This window comes from Piliocolobus tephrosceles, chromosome 3 (genome assembly GCF_002776525.5).
Source record: "Piliocolobus tephrosceles isolate RC106 chromosome 3, ASM277652v3, whole genome shotgun sequence".
Classification (NCBI taxonomy): domain Eukaryota; kingdom Metazoa; phylum Chordata; class Mammalia; order Primates; family Cercopithecidae; genus Piliocolobus; species Piliocolobus tephrosceles.
In genome coordinates this window covers 82,737,230-82,756,510 of record NC_045436.1, presented here as the reverse complement: position 1 = coordinate 82,756,510, position 19,281 = coordinate 82,737,230, and the positions used below count along the sequence as shown (strand labels likewise).

Here is a 19,281-nt window from a genome sequence, read left to right as displayed (position 1 = left end):
TTCCCTTCCCTTCCCTCCTTCCCTTCCCTTCCCTCCTTCCCTTCCCTTCCCTCTTCCCTTCCCTTCCCTCTTCCCTTTCCTCCCCTCCCCTTCTTTTTCCTTCCCTTCCCTTCCCCCTCTCTCTGTCAAATATTCTTATAAAAATCAGTGAATATTGACCAATATGTTCTTATAACCTGAACTGTTTTACACTTAACTGTATATCACAAACATGTTTCTTTTCAGTAAATATATTTGTATATCATTTTTAATAGTTGTTTAGCTTAATGAAAGAGTATTCAGTGTGCTGCATCATAATTACTTATCCTGTTCAAAATTGAAGTTGACTCCAGTATTTACTATTAAAATAATACTTAGTTGTGCTGCTATAAAAATATTTTTAAAAATTAAAAAATTGACCAGGCACAGTGGCACATACCTGTAATCCCAGCACTTTGGGAGGCCAAGAAGGATAGATCACTTGAGATCAGGAGTTCAAGACCAGCCTGGCCAACCAACATGGTGAAACTCCATCTCTACTAAAAATACAAAAATTAACCGGGCATTGTGGTGGCTGTCTGTAATCCCAGCTACTCAGGAGGCTGAAGCAGGAGAATCACTTGAACCCAGAAGGCGAAGGCTGTAGTGAGCTCAGCTCACACTACTGCACTCCAACTAGGGCAACAGAGTGAGACTGTTTCCCAGAAAAAAAAAAAAAATTAATTTAAAAAATAATACTTAGTTGAACATGTAGAGAAATATTTGTACCTAATCTTCATATTTTCTTAAACTTAAAAGTGAAATTGTTGATCTAAAAGGTATATACATTTATGAGTGTTCCGAACATATTGCCACAATATCGAGTCCTACCAGGATACATAAACTTGTCATTTCCTCTCATTTCTCTTCAAAACTAGGTATTATCAGCCTTTTTCATCTTTGCTGATTTGATAGGTGAAGGGGGGGATCTCTATACATGAAGTACTTTGAGTACTAGTGATGTTAAATATCCATGTTTATTTGTCATTGGCATTTTGTAAATTGCTTTTCTTGAAAGTTTTTTGTCTGTTTCTTTTAGGTAGTTTCATCTTTTGTTCCTTTTGATTTGTCAAGATTCTGCGTTAAATTGAGAATGAAAACCTTTTGTTTTATATACTTTAGTTTTTTCAATTTGTAATTTGCCTTTTAATTTTCTCTCTCTTTTTACCATTCAGATATTCAAGTTTTTTTATTGTCAATTGTGAAAATCTTTTCCTTCATGATTGGTATCTGTCATTCTTTCAAAAAATATTGTTATCAGTCCTCTTTCAAAAAAATATTTCCTGGCTGGGCCAAGAGGCTCACGCCTATAATCCCAACACTTTGGGAGGCCAAGACAGCTGGATCACTTGAGGACAGGAGTTCAAGACCAGCCTGGCCAACATAGCAAAGCCCCATCTCTACTAAAAATACAAAAAGTTAGCTGCATGTGGTGGCACAGGCCTGTAATCCTAGCTACTCAGGAGGCTGAGGCACAAGAATCCCTTAAACCCAGGAGGCAGAGGTTGCAGTGAGCCAAGATCACGCCACTGCACTCCAGGCTGGGTAACAGAGGGAGACTGTCTGAAAAAAAGAAAAAAAAATCCCCTTCCTTTCGCCGGCTACTATGCCAAACACTGAGGATAAATAGTAAGCAACAACATTTGCTTTTATTGAATACTTGCTTGGCTCTTGTTCTAAGTTTCATATATGTCACCACTCATTTACAGGTAAGGAAACTGAGAAAGATGTTAAGTAATTTACTCAAGGTCAGAGATCAAATAAGTAGAGGAGCCAAGATGAAATCTGGCAGTCTGACTCCACACCCACACATTTAACTCTACTCTTCTCCACTGCCTCCCAATACAACAGGGAGACAAGATCAAGTGGTGCGTGTTCTCAAGGAGCTTATATATTAAAGAAAAATTACAAATGGGATGAATATTACATTGTGAAGGTTAATATTAAGTAAGTGTCAACTTGATTGGATTGAAGGATCCAAAGTGTTGATCCTGGGTGTGTCTGTGAGGGTGTTGCCAAAGGAGATTAACGTTTATTTAGTGGACTGGGAGAGGCAGATTCACCCTCAATGTGGGAGGGTACCATACAATCAGCTGCCAGCATGGCTAGAATAAAGCAGGCAGAAGAAGGTTAGGAGAAACTGACTTGCTGAGTCTTCTGGCCCTCATCTTTCTCCCATGCTGCATGCTTCCTGCCCTCGAATATCAGACTCCAAGTTCTTCGGCTTTTGGACTCTTGGACTTAACTCCAGTTGTTTTCCAGGGGCTCTCAGGCCTTCATCCAGAGACTCAAGGCTTGGACTGTCGGTTTCCCTACTTTTGAGGTTTGGGACTCGGACTGAGGCAATACTGGATTCCTTGCTCCTCAATTTGCAGACGGCCTGTTGTGGGAGTTCACTTAGTGATGGTGTGATTCAATTCTCCTTAATAAACTCCCTTTCATACATATATATATCCTGTTAGTTGTATCCCTCTAGAGAACCATGACTAATACAGATTTTGATACTGAGGTAATGGGGTATTGCTATAAGATAACTGAGAATGTGGAAGTGACCTTGGAACTGTGTAATGGGCAGAGGTTGGAACAGTTTGGAGGACTCAGAAGAAGACAAGAAGATGTGGGAAAGTTTGGAACTTCCTAGAGACTTGTTGAATAACTTTAACCAAACTGCTGATAGTGACAAGGACAGTGAAGTCCACGCTGAGGAGGTCTGAGATGGAGTTGAAGAACTTGTTGGGAACTGAAGTAAAGGTCACACTTGCTATGCTTAGCAAAGAGACTGGTGGCATTTTGTTTCTGCCCTAGAGATTTATGGAACTTTGAAATTGAGAGAGATGATTGAGGACATCTGGTAGAATAAATTTCGTTTTGTTTTTTTTCTGTTGTTGTTATACTTAAGTTCTAGGATACATGTGCACAACGTGCAGGTTTGTTACATATGTATACATGTGCCATGTTGGTTTGCTGCACTCATTAACTCGTCATTTACATTAGGTATTTGTCTTAATGCTATCCCTCCCCGCTCCCTGCCACCCCATAACAGGCCCCAGTGTGTGATGCTCCCTGCCCTGTGTCCAAGTGATCTCATTATTCAATTCCCACCTATGAGTGAGAACATGCAGTGTTCGTTTTCTATCCTTGTGATAGTTTGCTGACAATGATGGTTTCCAGCTTCATCTGTGTCCCTGCAAAGGACATGAACTCATCCTCTTTTATGACTTCATACTATTCCATGGTGTATATGTGCTACAATTTCTTAATCCAGTCCATTATTGATGGATATTTGGGTTGGTTCCAAGTCTTTGCTATTGTGAATAGTGCCACAATAAACGTATGTGTACATGTGCCTTTATAGTAGCATGATTTATAATCCTTTGGGTGTATACCCAATAATGGGATTGCTGGGTCAAATGGTATTTCTAATTCTAGATCCTTGAGGAATTGCCACAATGTGTTCCACAATGGTTCAACTAATTTACACTCCCACCAACAGTGTAAAAGTGTTCCTATTTCTCCACATCCTCTCCAGCATCTGTTGTTTCCTGACTTTTTAATGATTGCCATTCTAACTGGCATAAGATGGTATCTCTTTGTGGTTTTGATTTGCATTTCTCTGATGACTGGTGATGATGAGCATTTTTTCATGTGTCTATTGGCTGCATAGATGTCTTCTTTTGAGAAGTGTCTGTTTATATCCTTTGCCCACTTTTTGATGGGGTTGTTTGTTTTCTTCTTGTAAATTTGTTTGAATTCTTTCTTTGTCAGAGGGGTAGATTGCAAAAATTTTCTCCCATTCTGTAGGTTGCCTGTTCACTCTGATGGTAGTTTCTTTTGCCATGCAGAAGCTCTGTAGTTTAATTAGATCCCATTTGTCTATTTTAGTTTTTGTTGCCATTGCTTTTGGTGTTTTAGTCATTAAGTTCTTACCCGTGCCTATGTCCTGAACGGTATTGCCTAGGTTTTCTTCTAGGGTTTTTATGGTTTTAGGTCTAACATTTAAGTCTTTAATCCATCTTGAATTAATTTTTGTATAAGGTGTAAGGAAAGGATCCAGTTTCAGCTTTCTACATAAGGCTAGCCAGTTTTCCCAGCATCGTTTATTAAATAGGCAATGCTTTCCCCATTTCTTGTTTTTGTCAGGTTAGTCAAAGATCAGATGGTTGTAGATGTGTGGTCTTATTTCTGAGACCTCTGTTCTTTTCCATTGGTCTATATATCTATTTTGGTATCAGTGCCATGCTGTTTTGGTTACTGTAGCCTTGTAGTATAGTTTGAAGTCAGGTAGCGTGATGCCTCCAGCTTTGTTCTTTTTTGCTTAGGATTGTCTTGGCAATGCAGGCTCTTTTTTGGTTCCATATGAACTTTAAAGTAGTTTTTTTCCAATTCTGTGAAGAAAGTAATTGGTAGCTTGATGGGGATGGCATTGAATCTATAAATTACTTTAGGCAGTATGGCCATTTTCACAATATTGATTCTTCCATGCTATTCCATGAGCACAGAATATTCTTCCATTTGTTTGTGTCTTCTTTTATTTCACTGAGCAGTGGTTTGTAGTTCTCTTTGAAGAGGCCCTTCACACCCCTTGTAAGTTGGAATCCTAGGTGTTTTGTTCTCTTTGTAGTAATTGTGAATGGGAGTTTACTCATGATTTGGCCCTCTGTTTGTCTGTTAATGGTGTATAGGAATCCTTGTGATTTTTGCACATTAATTTTGTATCCTGAGACTTTGCTGAAGTTGCTTATCAGCTTAAGATATTTTGGGCTGACACGATGGGGTTTTCTAAATATACAATCATGTCAGCTGCAAACAGGGACAATTTGACTTCCTCTTTTCCTAATGGAATACTGTTTATTTCTTTCTCTTGCTCTTGCCTGATTGCCGTGGCCAGAACTTCCAACACTATGTTGAATAGGAGTGGAGAGAGAGGGTATCCCTGTCTTGTGTCAATTTTCAAGGGGAATGCTTCCAGTTTTTGCCCATTCAGTATGATATTGGCTGTGGGTTTGTCATAAATAGCTCTCATTATTTTGAGATACATTCCATCAATACCTAGTTTATTGAGAGTTTTTATCATGAATGGCTGTTGAATTTTATCGAAGGCCTTTTCTGCATCTATTGAGATAATCATGTGTTTTTTGTCATTGGTTCTGTTATGTGATGGATTACGTTTATTGATTCTCCTATGTTGAACCAGTCTTGCATCCCAGGGATGAAGCCCACTTGATCATGGTGGATAAGCTTTTTGATGTGCTGCTGGATTCAGTTTGCCAGTATTTTATTGAGGATTTTTGCATTGATGTTTATCAGGGATATTGGTATAAAATTCTCTTTTTTTTGTTGTGTCTCTGCCAGGCTTTGGTATCAGGATGATGTTGGCCTCATAAAATGAGTTACAGAGGATTCCTTCTTTTTCTGTTGATTGGAATAGTTTCAGAAGTAATGGTACCAGCTCCTCTTTGTACCTCTGGTAGAATTCAGCTGTGAATCCATCTGTTCCTGGACTCTTTGTTTGGTAGACTGTTAATTATTGCCTCAATTTCAGAACCTGTTATTGGTCTATTCAGAGATTCAGCTTCTTTCTGGTTTAGTCTTAGAAGTGTGTATGTGTCCAGGAATTTATCCCTTTCTTCTAGATGTTCTAATTTATTTGTGGAGAGGTGTTTATAATATTCTCGGATGGTAGTTTGTATTTATTTGCAATCGGTGGTGATATCATTTTTTATTGCATCTATTTGATTCCTCTCTGTTTTCTCCTTCATTAGTCTTGCTAGCAGTCTATCAATTTTGTTGTCTTTTCAAAAAACCAGTTCCTGGATTCATTGATTTTTGGAAGGGTTTTTTTGTGTCTCTATCTCCTTCAGTTCTGCTCTGATCTTAGCTATTTCTTGCCTTCTGCTAGCTTTTGAATGTGTTTGCCATTGCTTCTCTAGTTCTTTTAATTGTGATTTTAGGGTGTCAATTTTAGATATTTCCTGCTTTCCCTTGTGGGAATTTAGTTCTATAAATTTCCCTCTACACACTGCTTTAAATGTGTCCCAGAGATTCTGGTATGTCTGGGAGAATCACACAACTGTCTTTGTTCTCATTGGTTTCAAAGAACACCTTTATTTCTACCTTTATTTTGTTATTTACCCAGCAGTCATTCAGGAGCAAATTGTTCACTTTCCATGTAGTTGTGCAGTTTTGAGTGAGTTTCTTAATCTTAAGTTCTGATTAGATTGCACTGTGGTCTGACAGTTTGTTTTGATTTCTGTTCTTTTACATTTGCTGAGGAGTTCTTTACTTCCAATTATGTGGTCAATTTTAGAATAAGTGTGATATGGTGCTGAGAAGAATGTATATTCTGTTGATTTGGGGTAGAGAGTTCTGTGGATGTCTATTAGGTCTGCTTGTTGCAGAGCTGAGTTCAAGTCCCAGATATCCTTGTTAACCTTCTGTCTCATTGATCTGTCTAATATTGACAGTGGGGTGTTAAAGTCTCCCATTATTATTGTGTGGAAGTCTACGTCTCTTTGTAAGTCTCTAAGGACTTGCTTTATGAATCTGAGTGCTCTTGTATTGGGTGCATACATATTTAGGATAGTTAGCTCTTCTTGTTGAATTGATTGCTTTGCCATTATGTAACAGCCTTCTTTGTCTCATTTGATCTTTGTTGGTTTAAAGTCTGTTTTATCAGAGACTAGGATTGTAACACCTGCTATTTTTTGCTTTCCATTTGCTTGGTAGATCTTCTTCCATCCCTTTATTTTGAGCCTATATGCATCTTTGCACATGAGATGGGTCTCCTGTATACAGCACACTGATGGGTCTTGACTCTTTATCCAGTTTGCCAGTCTGTGTTTTTTAATTGGAGCATTTAGCCCATTTACATTTAAGATTAATATTATTATGTGTGAATTTGATCCTGTCATTATGATGTTCACTGGTTATTTCGTCCATTAATTGATGCAGTTTCTCCACAGCATTGCTAGTCTTTACAATTTGGCATCTTTTGCCATGGATGGTACCAGTTGTTTCTTTCCATGTTTAGTGCTTCCTTCAGGAGCTCTTGTAAGGCAGGCCTGGTGGTGACAAAATCTCTCAGCATTTACTTGTCTGTAAAGGATTTTATTTCTCCTTCACTTATGAAGCTTAGTTTGGCTGGATATGAAATTCTGGGTTGAAAATTCTTTTCTTTAAGAATGTTGAATACTGGCCCCCACTCTCTTCTGGCTTGTAGAGTTTCTGCGGAGAGATCCGCTGTTAGTCTGATGGGCTTCCCTTTGTGGGTAACTCAGCCTTTCTGTCTGGCTGTCTTTAACACTTTTTCCTTCATTTCAACCTTGGTGAATCTGACAATTATGTGTCTTGGGGTTGCTCTTCTCAAAGAGTATCTTTGTGGCGTTCTCTCTATTTCCTGAATTTGAATGTTGGCCTGCCTTGCCAGGTCGGGGAAGTTCTCCTCGATAATATCCTGCAGAGTATTTTCCAACTTGGTTCCGTTCTCCCCATCACTTTCAGGTACCCCAATCAAACGTAGATTTGGTCTTTTCACATAGTCCCATATTTCTTGGAGGCTTTGTTCATTTCTTTTTACGCTTTTTTCTCTAAACTTCTCTTCTTGCTTTATTTCATTTATTTTATCTTCAATCACTGATACCCTCTTTTCAACCTGATCGAATCAGCTACTGAAGCTTGTGCGTGCATCATGAAGTTCTTGTGCCATGGTTTTCAGCTCCATTGGGTCATTTAAGATTTTCTCTACACTGTTTATTCTCGTAAGCCAGTCATCTAATGTTTTTTTCAAGGTTTTTGGCATCCTTGTGATGAGTTCAAACATCCTCCTATCCTCCTTTAGCTCAGAGAAGTTTGTTATTACTGACCTTCTGAAACCTACTTCTGTCAGCTTATCAAAGTCATTCTCCATCCAGCTTTGTTCCATTGCTGGCGAGGAGCTGTGATCCTTTGGAGGAGAAGAGGCGCTCTGGTTTTTAGAATTTTCAGCTTTTCTGCTCTGGTTTCTCCCCATCCTTGTGGTTTTATCTACCTTTGGTCTTTGATGTTGGTGACTTACAGATGGGGTTTTGGTGTAGATGACCTTTCTGTTAATATTGATGCTATTCCTTTCTGTTTGTTAGTTTTCCTTCTAACAGTCAGGTCCCTCAGCTGCAGGTCTGTTGCAGTTTGCTGGAGTTCCACTCCAGACCCTGTCTGCCTGGGTATCACCAGTGGAGGCTGCAGAACAGCAAATATTGTAGGACAGCAAATATTGCTGCCTGATCCTTCCACTGGAAGCTTCATCCCAGAGGGGCAGCCCCCTATATGAGGTGTCTGTCAGCCCCTACCGTGAGGTGTCTCCCAGTTAGGCTACACAGAGGTCAGGGAGCCACTTGAGGAGGCAGTCTGTTCATTCTCAGAACTCAAATGCCATACTGGAAGAACCACTGCTCTCCTCAGAGCTGTCAGACAGGGACGTTTAAGTCTGCAGAAGTTGCTGCCTTTTGCCCACAATGGAGGAGTCTAGAGGCAGTGGGCCTTGTTGAGCTGCAGTGGGCTTCACCCAGTTCGAGCCTCCTGGCCACTTTGTTTACCTACTCAAGTCTCAGCAATGGCAGATGCCCCTCCGCCAGCCAGACTGCCACCTTGCAGATCAATCTCAGACTGCTGCCCTAGCAATGAGCAAGGCTCTGTGGGCATGGGACCACTGAGCCAGGCACGGGAGAGAATCACCTTGTCTGCTGGTTGCTAAGACCTTGGGAAAAGTACAGTATTTGGGTGGGAGTGTCCTATTTTTCCAGGTAGTCTGTCACAGCTTCCCTTGGCCAGGAAAAGGAAATCCCTGAACCCCTTGCGCTTCCCGGGTGAGATGACACCCTGCCCTGATTCAGCTCACCCTCCGTGTGCCTGCATCCACTGTCCAACTAATCCCAATGAGAGTAACCAGGTACCTCAGGTGGAAATGCAGAAATCTCCTGTCTTATGTATCAATCATACTGGGAGCTGCAGACCAGAGCTGTTCCTATTTGGCTATCTTGGAACCCATCCAGGATATCTGGTAGAAGACATTTCTAAGCAGCAAAGTATTCAAGATATGACCTGAGTGCTCTTAAAAGTGTTCAGTTTTATGCATTCACAAAAAGATGATTTAGAACTGGAACTTATGTTTAAAAGGGAGGCAGAGCATAAAAGTTTGGAAAATTTGCAGCCTGATGATGTGATAGAAAAGAAAAACCCATTTTCTGGGGAGAAATTCAAGCTGACTGCAGAAATTCGCAGAAGTAACATGGAGCCAAATTTTAATTGCCAAGATAATGGGGAAATTGTCTCTAGGGCATGTCAGAGTTCTTCACGACAGCCCCTCACATCACAGGGTTGGAGGCCTAAAAGGAAAAAAACGGTTTTGTGGGCCAGGCCCAGAGCTTTGCTGCTCTGGGTAGTCTTGGGACTTGGTGCCCCGTGTCCCAGCCATGGCTAAAAGGAGCCAATGTACAGCTCAGGCTGTTGCTTCAGAGAGTTCAATTCCCCCAAGCCTTGGCAACTTCCATGTAGTGTTGGGTTCATATGCTAGTTGGCCATTTGTATTTTTTTTGGAGAAATGTCTATTCAACTTCATCTTAGTCCATTTCTGCTACTATAACAAAATACCTTAGGCTGGGTAATTTATGAATATAGAAACTTAGTTCTCACAGTTCTGGAATGTGGGAAGTTCGAGATTTAGGCTACAACAGACTCAGTGACTGGTGAGAGCCTATTCACTATAGATAGCACCTTCTCTGTGTCCTCACATGTTCAAAGGGGAAAACAAACTCCCTTAAGCCTCTTTTGTAAAGGCCCTAGTCCCATTTCCGAGGGCTATGACTTCATGACCTAATCATCTCCAAAATGCCCCACCTCTTAATATTATCACATTGAATATTAGGCTCCAGCATGTGAATTTTGGGAGAACATGAACATTTGGACCATAGCAAAGTCAACTGACCATTTCTCATTTAAGTTGTTCTGTTATTGAGTTGTTGTTCTGTATATATTTTAGATATTAACCCCTTATCAGGTATTTGGTTTTCAATTATTTTCTCCTATTCTGAGCATTGCCTTCTTACTCTGTTGATTGTTTCCTTTGCCATGCAAAAGTTTTTAAGCTTGATGTAGTCTAATATGTCTATATTTGCTTTTGTTGCCTATGCTTTTGGTATCATATCTAAGAAATCATTGCTAAATTAAATGTCACAAAGCTTTTCTCAACTTCATTCTTTTGCTTGTGGATATCCATTTTCCCCTTCACTATCTGCAGAAGAGACTGTTCTTTCTCCGTTGTGCGGTCTTGCACACCCTTTTCAAAAATTGTTTGCCCATACATGTAAGGGTTTATTTCTGGGCTTTCTATTCTGTTCCTTTGGTGAATGTATCTGTCTTTATGCCACATGGTTTTGATTACTGAAGCTCTCTAACATATTTTGAATTCTTGAAGTTTGGAGCCTCCAGCTTTGTTTTTCTTTCTCAAAATTGTTTTGGCTATTTGAAATCCTTTGGGGTTCCATATAAATATTAGGATTATTTTTTCTATTTCTACCCCCAAGAAAGTCATTAGGATACTGCTAGGGATTGCATTGAATCTGAAGATCACTTTGGGTAGTGTGGCCATCTTAACTATATGAAGTCTTCCAATCCATGAACATGAATGTCTTTCCACTTTGTGTATCATTAATTTCTTTCAGAAATGTTCTGTAGTTTTTAGTGTACAAGTCTTCCAACTCCTTTGTTATATTTATTCCTGTTTTATTCTTTTCGATGCTATTGGAAATGGTATTATTTTCTTTGTTTCCTTTCCTGGTTTTTCATTGTTAATTTGGATACACAACTGATTTTTGAGTGTTGATTTGGTATCCTGCACCTTTGCTGAGTTTTTTAAGTTAATTCTAAGTTTTTTGTGGAAATTTTAGGGTTTTCTACATATAAGATCATACTATCTGTAAAAAGAGATAATTTTCTCTTTTTTCTTTCCATTGTGGATGGCTTTTATTTCTTTTTCTTGCCTAATTTATCTGGCAAAGACTTCCAGTACCATGAGAATAGAAGGAAAGAGAGAGTGGACAATCTTGCCTTGTTCCTGACTTTAGGAAGAAAGTTTTTAGTTTTCACCATTGAGTATGATATTGACTGTGGCTTTTCATATATGACTTTTATCATGTTGAGGTATTTTGCTTCTGTTCCTAGTTTGCTGAGTGTTTTTATCACAAAAGGATATTGGATTTGTCAAATACTTTTTCTACATTAAATGAGATGATCATGTGATTTTTGTCCTTTACCCTGTTGATGTACTGTATTACATTGAATAATTTTTGTGTGAACCCATACAAAAGTCATTTTGCATCAGTTTGCATTTCAGAGATAAATCCCACTTTGTTCATGCTGTATACTACTCTTCATATGTGGTTGAATTATATTTGCTAGTATTGTTTTAAGGGGTTTTGCATATTCATCAGAGATATTAGTATGCAGTTTTCTTTCCTTATAGTATCTTTGTTTATATTTGATATCTGACTAATACTGACCTCATAAAATGAGTTTGGAAGTGTTCCCTCCTCTTCAAACTTTTAGAAGAGTTTAAGAGGAATTGGGTTTTTTGTTTGTTTGTTTTTGAGATAGGGTCTTACTTTGTCACCCAGGAGATAGGATCTCACTCTGTCACCCAGGTTGGAGAGCAGTGCTCTATCATGGCTCACTGCAGCCTCAACTTCCCAAGCTTAAGCGATCTTTCTACCTCAGCCTCCTGAGTAGCTGGAACTACAAGCACACATCACTATGCTCAGATAATTTTTTTTATTTTTTGTGGAGATGAAGTCTCACTGTGTTGCCCAGGTTGGTCTCGAACTCTTGTACTCAAGCAATCCTCCACCTTGGCTTCCCAAACTGCTGGGATTACAGATGTAAGCCACCACACCCAGCTAGGAATTGGTGTTAATTCTTTAAATATTTGGTAGAATTTTGCAGTGAAGTAATCTGGTCCTGGGCTTTTCTTTGCTGGGAGGTTTTTGATTCCTGATTCGGTTACTAGTTATAGGTCTATTAAGATTTTTTACTTTGTGACTTAGTCTTGGTAACTTGCATGGTACTGGGAATCTGTTCATTTCTCCGAGGTTATCCAACTTGTCAGTATATAATCATTCATAGTAGACTCTTAGAATCCTTTTTATTTCCATATTATCTGTTGCAATGTCTTCTCTTTTGTTCCTAAAAGAAGTTGAGTCTTCTTTATTTTTTTCTTAGGTATTCTAGCTGATGATTTGTCAGTTTTGTTGAACTTTGAAACAACAACTAGTTTCATAGGTTTTTTTCTATTCTCTAGACTTTTTTTTTTTCTTTGAGATGGAGTTTCGCTCTTATTGCCCAGGCTGGAGTGCAATGGCGCAATCTCAGCTCACTGCAACCTCCACCTCCCAGTTCAAGTGACTGTCCTGCCTCAGCCTCCAGAGTAGCTGGGATTACAGGCATGTGCCACCATGCCCAGCTAATTTTGTATTTTTTAGTAGAGATAGGTTTCTCTATGTTGCTCAGGCTGGTCTCGAACTCTCGACCCCAGGTGATCCTCCCGCCTTGGCCTCCCAAAGTGCTGGGATTACAGTCATGAGCCACTGTACCCGGCCTTCTGCTCTAGACTTTATTATTTCCTTCCTTTTGCTTACATTTGGTTGAGTTTGTTCCTCTTTTTCTAGTTTCTTGAGGTGTAAAGCTAAGTTGCTGATTTTAGATCTTTCTTCTTTTTTAATGTAGGTAGTTAGATATAAAAACTGTCCTCTTAATATTGATTTTGCTGCATCCCACAAGCTTTGGAATGTTGTGTTTCCACTTTTATTTGTCTCAAGACATTTTCTAATTTTCCTTGTGACTTATTCTTTGACTATTCATCAGAGTTCTCCAGAGGGTCAGAACCAATAGGAAATATAGATATAGATATAGATATAGATATAGATATATGCATATAAAAGAGAATATATTTATATATATATGAAATATAATTTATTAAGGACGATTGGCTCACGTGATTACAGAGGCAAACTCCTACAATAGGCCATCTATAAGCTGGAAAATGAGAGAAGCGTACCGCATGGCTCCCAAGGAAGCCAGTGACATGGCTCAGTCCAAATCTGAACGTCTCAAAACCAGGGAAGCTGACAGTGCAGCCACTAGTCTGAGGCCAAAGGCCTGAGAGCTCCCAAAAGGCTGCTGATGCAAGTCCCAGGGTCCAAAGGTCAAAGAACCTAGCGTTTGATGTGCAAGGGCAAGAGAAGAAAAAGGCATACTGCTCTGGAAGAGAGAGAGAGTACATAAAAAAGAAATCCAAGCAAGCTGAATGTTCCCATTCTTCTGCCTTTTTTGTTCTAGCCACACTTGCAACCAATTGCATGATGCCTACCCACAGTGAGGACAGGTCTTTCTCAGTCCACTAACTCATGCATCATTCTCCTCTGGCAGCACCCTCACAGATATACCCAGACACAGTGCTTCATGAGGCATCTAAGCATCCCTCAATTGAATTGACAATTAATATTAACCATACAGGCCAATTGGTTGTTTAAGAGAGTATATTTTTGTAATTTCCACGTATTTATTACTTTTCCTTTTTCCTTCTGCTATGAATTTCTAATGTCACTTTATTGTGGTCAGAAAAGATACTTGGTATGAGTTCAGTTTTCTTGAATTTTTAAAAACTTGTTTTGTGGACTAGCATGCCATCTATCCTGGAAAAGTCTTGGTATGTGCTTGAGAAGAAAGTGTACTTTGCTATTATTGGGTGAAGTGTTCTGTATATGTCAGATAGGTCCAACTGGTCTATAATGTTGTTCAAGTTCTCTGTTTTCCAGTTGATCTTCTGTCCAGTTGTTGTATCTATAATTGAAAGTGGAATATTGGAGTTTTCTCTTATTATGATGTTGTTATCTATGTTGCCCCTCAATTCTGTCTAGTTTGGCTTCATATATTTGGATGCTGTACTGTTAGTTGCATATATATTTGTAATTGCTATATCTTCTTGGTCAATTGGCCTTTTTATTATTATGTAATGTCCTTGTCTCTTGTGCTACTATTTGACTTAAACTCTATTTTGTCTAAGTATGGCCATCCTTGTTCTCTTTTGGTTACCAACTGCAATGAATATCTTTTTCCATCCTTTCACTTTCAACCTTTGTGTGTCTTTAGATCTAATGTGAGTCTCTTGCATATACTATATATTTAGATTTTTTTAAATCCATTCAGCCAGTCTCTGTCTTGTGATTGGAAAATTAGCCTATTTGCATTTAAATTAGTTATTGATAAGGAAGGGCTTACTATTGTCATTTTGTTAATTGTTTTCTATATGTCTTGCAGCTATTTTGTTCCACTTTTCCTCTCTTCCTGCCTCCCTTTATGTTTCACTGATCTCTTTTTTTGGTAGGGACATGCTTTGATTCCTTTCTCATTTTTATTTGTGTATCTTCTATAGGTCTTTTATTTGTGGTTACTGTAGAATTACATGAAAACATCTTATAGTTATAATAATCTATTTTAAATTGACAACAACTTAACTTTAATCACATACAAAAACTCTACTTCTTTACATCTCCTTCTCACTTTGTTATCAATGTCACACAATACATATTTTTATATTGTTTATTTACATAATTTAATAAAGTAATGTTATGCTTTTACCTTTTAAATTCCATGCTTCAATTACAAGTGAATTACAGGCTGGGTGTGGTGTCTTACACCTGTAGTCCCAGCACTTTGAGTCCAAAGTGGGAGGATCGCTTGAGCCTAGGAGTTTGAGACCAGCAAGACCTTATCAATACTAAAAATTTAAAAATATTATCTGAGTGTGGTGGTGCATGTCTGTAGTCCCAGACACTCTGGAGGCTGAATTGGGAGGATTGCTGTAGCCCAGGGTTGCAAGGCTGCAGTGAGCCATGATCAAACCACTGCACTCCAGCCTGGGCAACAGAGCAAGACTCTGTCTCAAAAAAGAAAAAGAAACAAGTAAAGATGAAAAGTGTTTTACTTACCACCATTACAGTATTACAGGATTCTGTGTTCACTCATATATTTACCTTTACCAAAGAAGTTTATATTTTGTATGCTTTTGTATTTCTATCCAATATCCTTCCATTTCCACTTAAGGACTCCCTTTAACATTTTTTGTAAGGTAGATCTAGTGGTGATTGACTCCCTCAGCTTTTACTTCTCTGGGGAACTCTTTGTTTGTCCTTCATTTTTGAAGTGCAGTTTTACTGGCTATGCGGTTCTTGATTGACAGTTATTTTGTTTTTTTTTTTTTTTTTCAGCCCTTTTAATATATCATCCCATTCTCTTCTGGCCTGTAGAGATTTTGCTGTGAATTCTACTGATAACCATATGACATCTCCCTTGTATGTGAAAAGTTGCTTTGATCCTGTTCCTTTCAAGATTCTCTCTTTGTCTTTGACTTTTGACAGTTTGATTATAAGGTGTCTCATTGTAGGTTTTTTGCAAATTATTTAACTTGGAGTTCTTTGAGCCTCTTGGATTTGTATGTTCATTTTCTTCCTTAAATTTGAGAAGTTTTTGGTCATTATTTTTTTAACTGGCTCTCTGCCCCGTTAGTTTTCTCTTCTCCCTCTGGAACTTTCATAATGCATACATTGGTCTGCTTGATGGCATCCTATAAGTCTCTTAGGTTCTCTTCACTCTTCATTCCTTTTCCCTTTTGCTCCTCTGACTCTGTAATTTCAAATGACTAGTCTTCAGTTTCAGTGATTCTTTCCTCTGCTTGATGTTATTGAAAACACCTTTGCAAAAATTATAACTGAAGAAATTATGACAGTGAAAGAGATCAGACCTAATCAACTCCATCTTGCTTCTAACATTTAAACTGTCCTTATCCACTCCTAGCAGTAGGATGAACTAATTTTGGGAAGGTATTCAGTTCATGGTTTGACTCTGAAACAAAGTTGATAATAGCCGTCTCCCGAAGAGATCCCCTTCTTGCCTGGGGACCAGTCTGCCTTTGCAGGATAAACAAACTAGCTACGACATTAGAAATTACAGTTTAGGGGTAATGCAGCCTCTGGCTCCAAGAATCTGAACCTCTCCAAATTGCTCCTGGGAATAACATCACTATTGTAAAACCTAAAATCGGTGCTTGAGATATTTTGCAGACCCTGCACTAGATGAATCAGCTGATACCACCCAGACTGGTAATCTGGCTCAACTAGTTCTGCCATCCCACCTACAAACAGAAGACAGCAAGAAAACATCACTTCAATCTCCTGTGATTTCATCTCCAATCTTACAAATCCCCACTTCCCAAGCCCCTACCTGCCAAATTATCTTTAAAACTTCTGATCCCCAAATACTCGGGGAGACTGATTTGAGTAATAATAAAACTCTGGAGTCCCGTGCAGCTGGCTCTGCATGTATTACTGTTTCTCCATTGCAATTCCCCTGTCTTGATAAATCAGCTCTGTCTAGGCAGGGCACAAGGTGAACCCATTGGGCAGTTAGTTACACAGTCTGTTGGTGATTTCCTATAGTGAATTTTTCAATGAGCTATTGTATTCCTTAGCTCCAGAGTTTCTGTATGATTCTTTTTGTGTGTTTGTTTGTTTGTTTCTATCTCTTTGTTAGTATTTTCATTTTGTTCATTAATTATTTCCTACTTTCATTTAGTTGTCTATTTCTGTTGTCATTGGGCATCATTAAGAGAGTTAATTTGGATTCTTTGTCAGGTAACTCATTTATCTATTTCTTTAGGGGTGGTTTCTAGAGATTTATTTTGCTCCTTTAATTTAGTCATTAGGTTTCTCTGTTTCTTCTTACACTGTGTTATTTTTTATTTATTTTTGCCAAGATTTGGACGTTTGAAAAAACTGCCACTTCTCCCAGTTTTTATCAGCTGGCTTCATACAGAAGACCTTTACCTGAATCAGCATGGCTATAGGCTCTAGCAGCCTCTCATTTCTGGGAATGCATCTTCTTTGGGCTTATACATGCAATATCCCAAGTAGAGGTTTGCCAGTTTCCTTTTCTGGAGCTGTTGCTCTCTCTGGTATCTGTCTGTCTGTGGTACTGCAGGTTCCCTGGTGCTGCATCATCTCTGACCTCTCCTTTATTCTCAGTGGCTCCCACGTATCCAAAGTATGCTGGTTGGGTGTCAAGTTAGAGAGAGAGAGAGCTTCAGGTAGCCTCATAAAACTGTTCCGTTCCAGTCTTCTCTTTCCCTGCTAATGGAGAAGCTGCAAGTTGAGTGCTTTCTCCCAGCCACACCAACCTATTCCAGCTTGGGGAAGGGGTATCATGAGTATAATGCAACAGCTTTTCTTATTTGTTCAATGCCACTATTCTTGGCTTTGCACTTGTCTGTGCTGCTACAACTTCTTAATGCGTTTTTGGGTTTTTTTTTATTTGTTTTTGAGACAGAGTCTTGCTCTTTCCCCCAGGCTGAAGTGCAGTGGCACGATCTCAGCTCACTGCAAGCTAGGCCTCCCGGGTTCACGCCATTCTCCTGCCTCAGCCTCCCGAGTAGCTGGGACTACAGGTGCCCACCACCACGCCTGGCTAATTTTTTTGTATTTTCAGTAGACACGAGGTTTCACCCTGTTAGCCAGGATGGTCTTGATCTGCTGACTTCGTGATCCGCCCGTCTCGGCCTCCCTACATGCTGGGATTACAGGCGTGAGCCACCGCACCCGGCCACAACTTCTTAATGGTTTATGGAAGGAACTCCATAAAGGCTTTTAGACTTTATATTGTTGTTCAATTGGTATCTTTGTGGAGAATCAAAGTTTGGAGCTTCCCATTCCACCATCTGGCTGACATCACTCTGTTTATATTATTTTTTATTTTTATTATATTTTATTTTCTTGAGACAGGGTCTTGCTCTGTCGGCCAGGCTGGAGTGCAGCCTCGAACTCCTGAGTTCAAGGGACCTCCTCCCTCAGCCTACTGAGTACTTGGACTATAGGCACACATCACATACTTGGCTAATTTTTTAATTTTCTTGTAAAGATGGGGTATCACTCTGTTGCCAAAGCTGGTCTCAAACTCTTAGATTCAAACAATCCTTCTGCCTTGGCCTCCCAAAGTGCTACGATTAAAGATGTGAGCCCACCATGCCCTGCCTGTTATATTTAGTAGAAAATATGTCTAAAAATATGCTTACTTACTATATTGAATCCACTACCCAGAGCTTAACTGAACTATTTTTGTGACTCAGAATCTGTTTTTTTTATTTTTTGTTTTTTACTTATTACAATGAACTACAAGTATGGATTTATTAATATTAATGAATATAAAATATACTGGAATCTTTTGTATTTTTTTTTTCCTTTTTTCTTCACCAAAAGCAGATACTTAAATATACTGAAATCTTAATTGGCCCTTGAATGTTTCTAGGACTGACCCTGGAGCAAAAATTGTTATGTTGTTATTACGTTGTTCTTTTTATGTTAAAATCATTTGTTTCTTTTTCATATAGTATATCAAAGAAGAATTGTTAATATAGCCCTTACCAGCCATGTGTCACAGGTGTTTTGGTCTCTCTCCGTTCTTATACCTCACTTGGTCTCTTTTTTTTTTTTTTTTTTCTTTTGGAGGCGTAGTCTCCCTCTTTCACCCAGGCTGGAGTGTGGTGGCACGATCTCAGCTTACTGCAACCTCTGCCTCCCGGGTTCAAGTGATTCTCCTCCCTCAGCCTCCTGAGTACCTGGGATCACAGGTGTGCGCCACCATGACCAGCTAATTTTTATATGTTTAGTAGAGATGAGGTTTCATCATGTTGGTCAGACTGATCTTGAACTCCTGACCTCAAGTAATCCACCCTCAGCCTCCCAAAGTGCTGGGATTACAGGCCTGAGCCACTGCGCCCAGACTACCTCACTAAGTGGGGGAGCATCTTGTGGCTCGTTAAGTCTTTGTTTTCTGGCCTATTTATATAATGGACATTTCCAAGTTGTGTGTATATATTAAATTATTTGATAGTATACATTTAATGTACTAAATAGATCTACATGTTTAAAGACCATTTTCATATATTTGTTCTGTAAAATGCTTACCTTTCTTCATGAACCACCTAGATTTGCTTTTCTGATGTGTAGTATATATGAAAATATTTCTTTGTGAATTTTTTTTATTGTGTGCCTCTACAGGTGGTATAGTTAATAACGCCATAGCCTCTATAAAGAGCGTATCTATTAGTCTGCTGGCAGGAACTGTTTTGGGATTTTTTGTTCGATATTTTCCAAGTGAAGACCAGGTATATACAAAATCTGTTTTATG

General features: G+C 39.0%; 1 protein-coding gene across 1 annotated transcript in view; it reads left to right on the top strand.

Annotated features, from left to right (window-relative positions):
* Positions 1 to 19,281, top strand: part of SLC9B1 (solute carrier family 9 member B1) — a 126,917-nt gene that overhangs the window by 96,479 nt on the left and 11,157 nt on the right. The window contains exon 8 of the mRNA XM_023220118.3: positions 19,152 to 19,258. Coding sequence (XP_023075886.2) covers positions 19,152 to 19,258 — 107 coding nt within the window. The remainder of the gene's footprint in view (positions 1 to 19,151; positions 19,259 to 19,281) is intronic.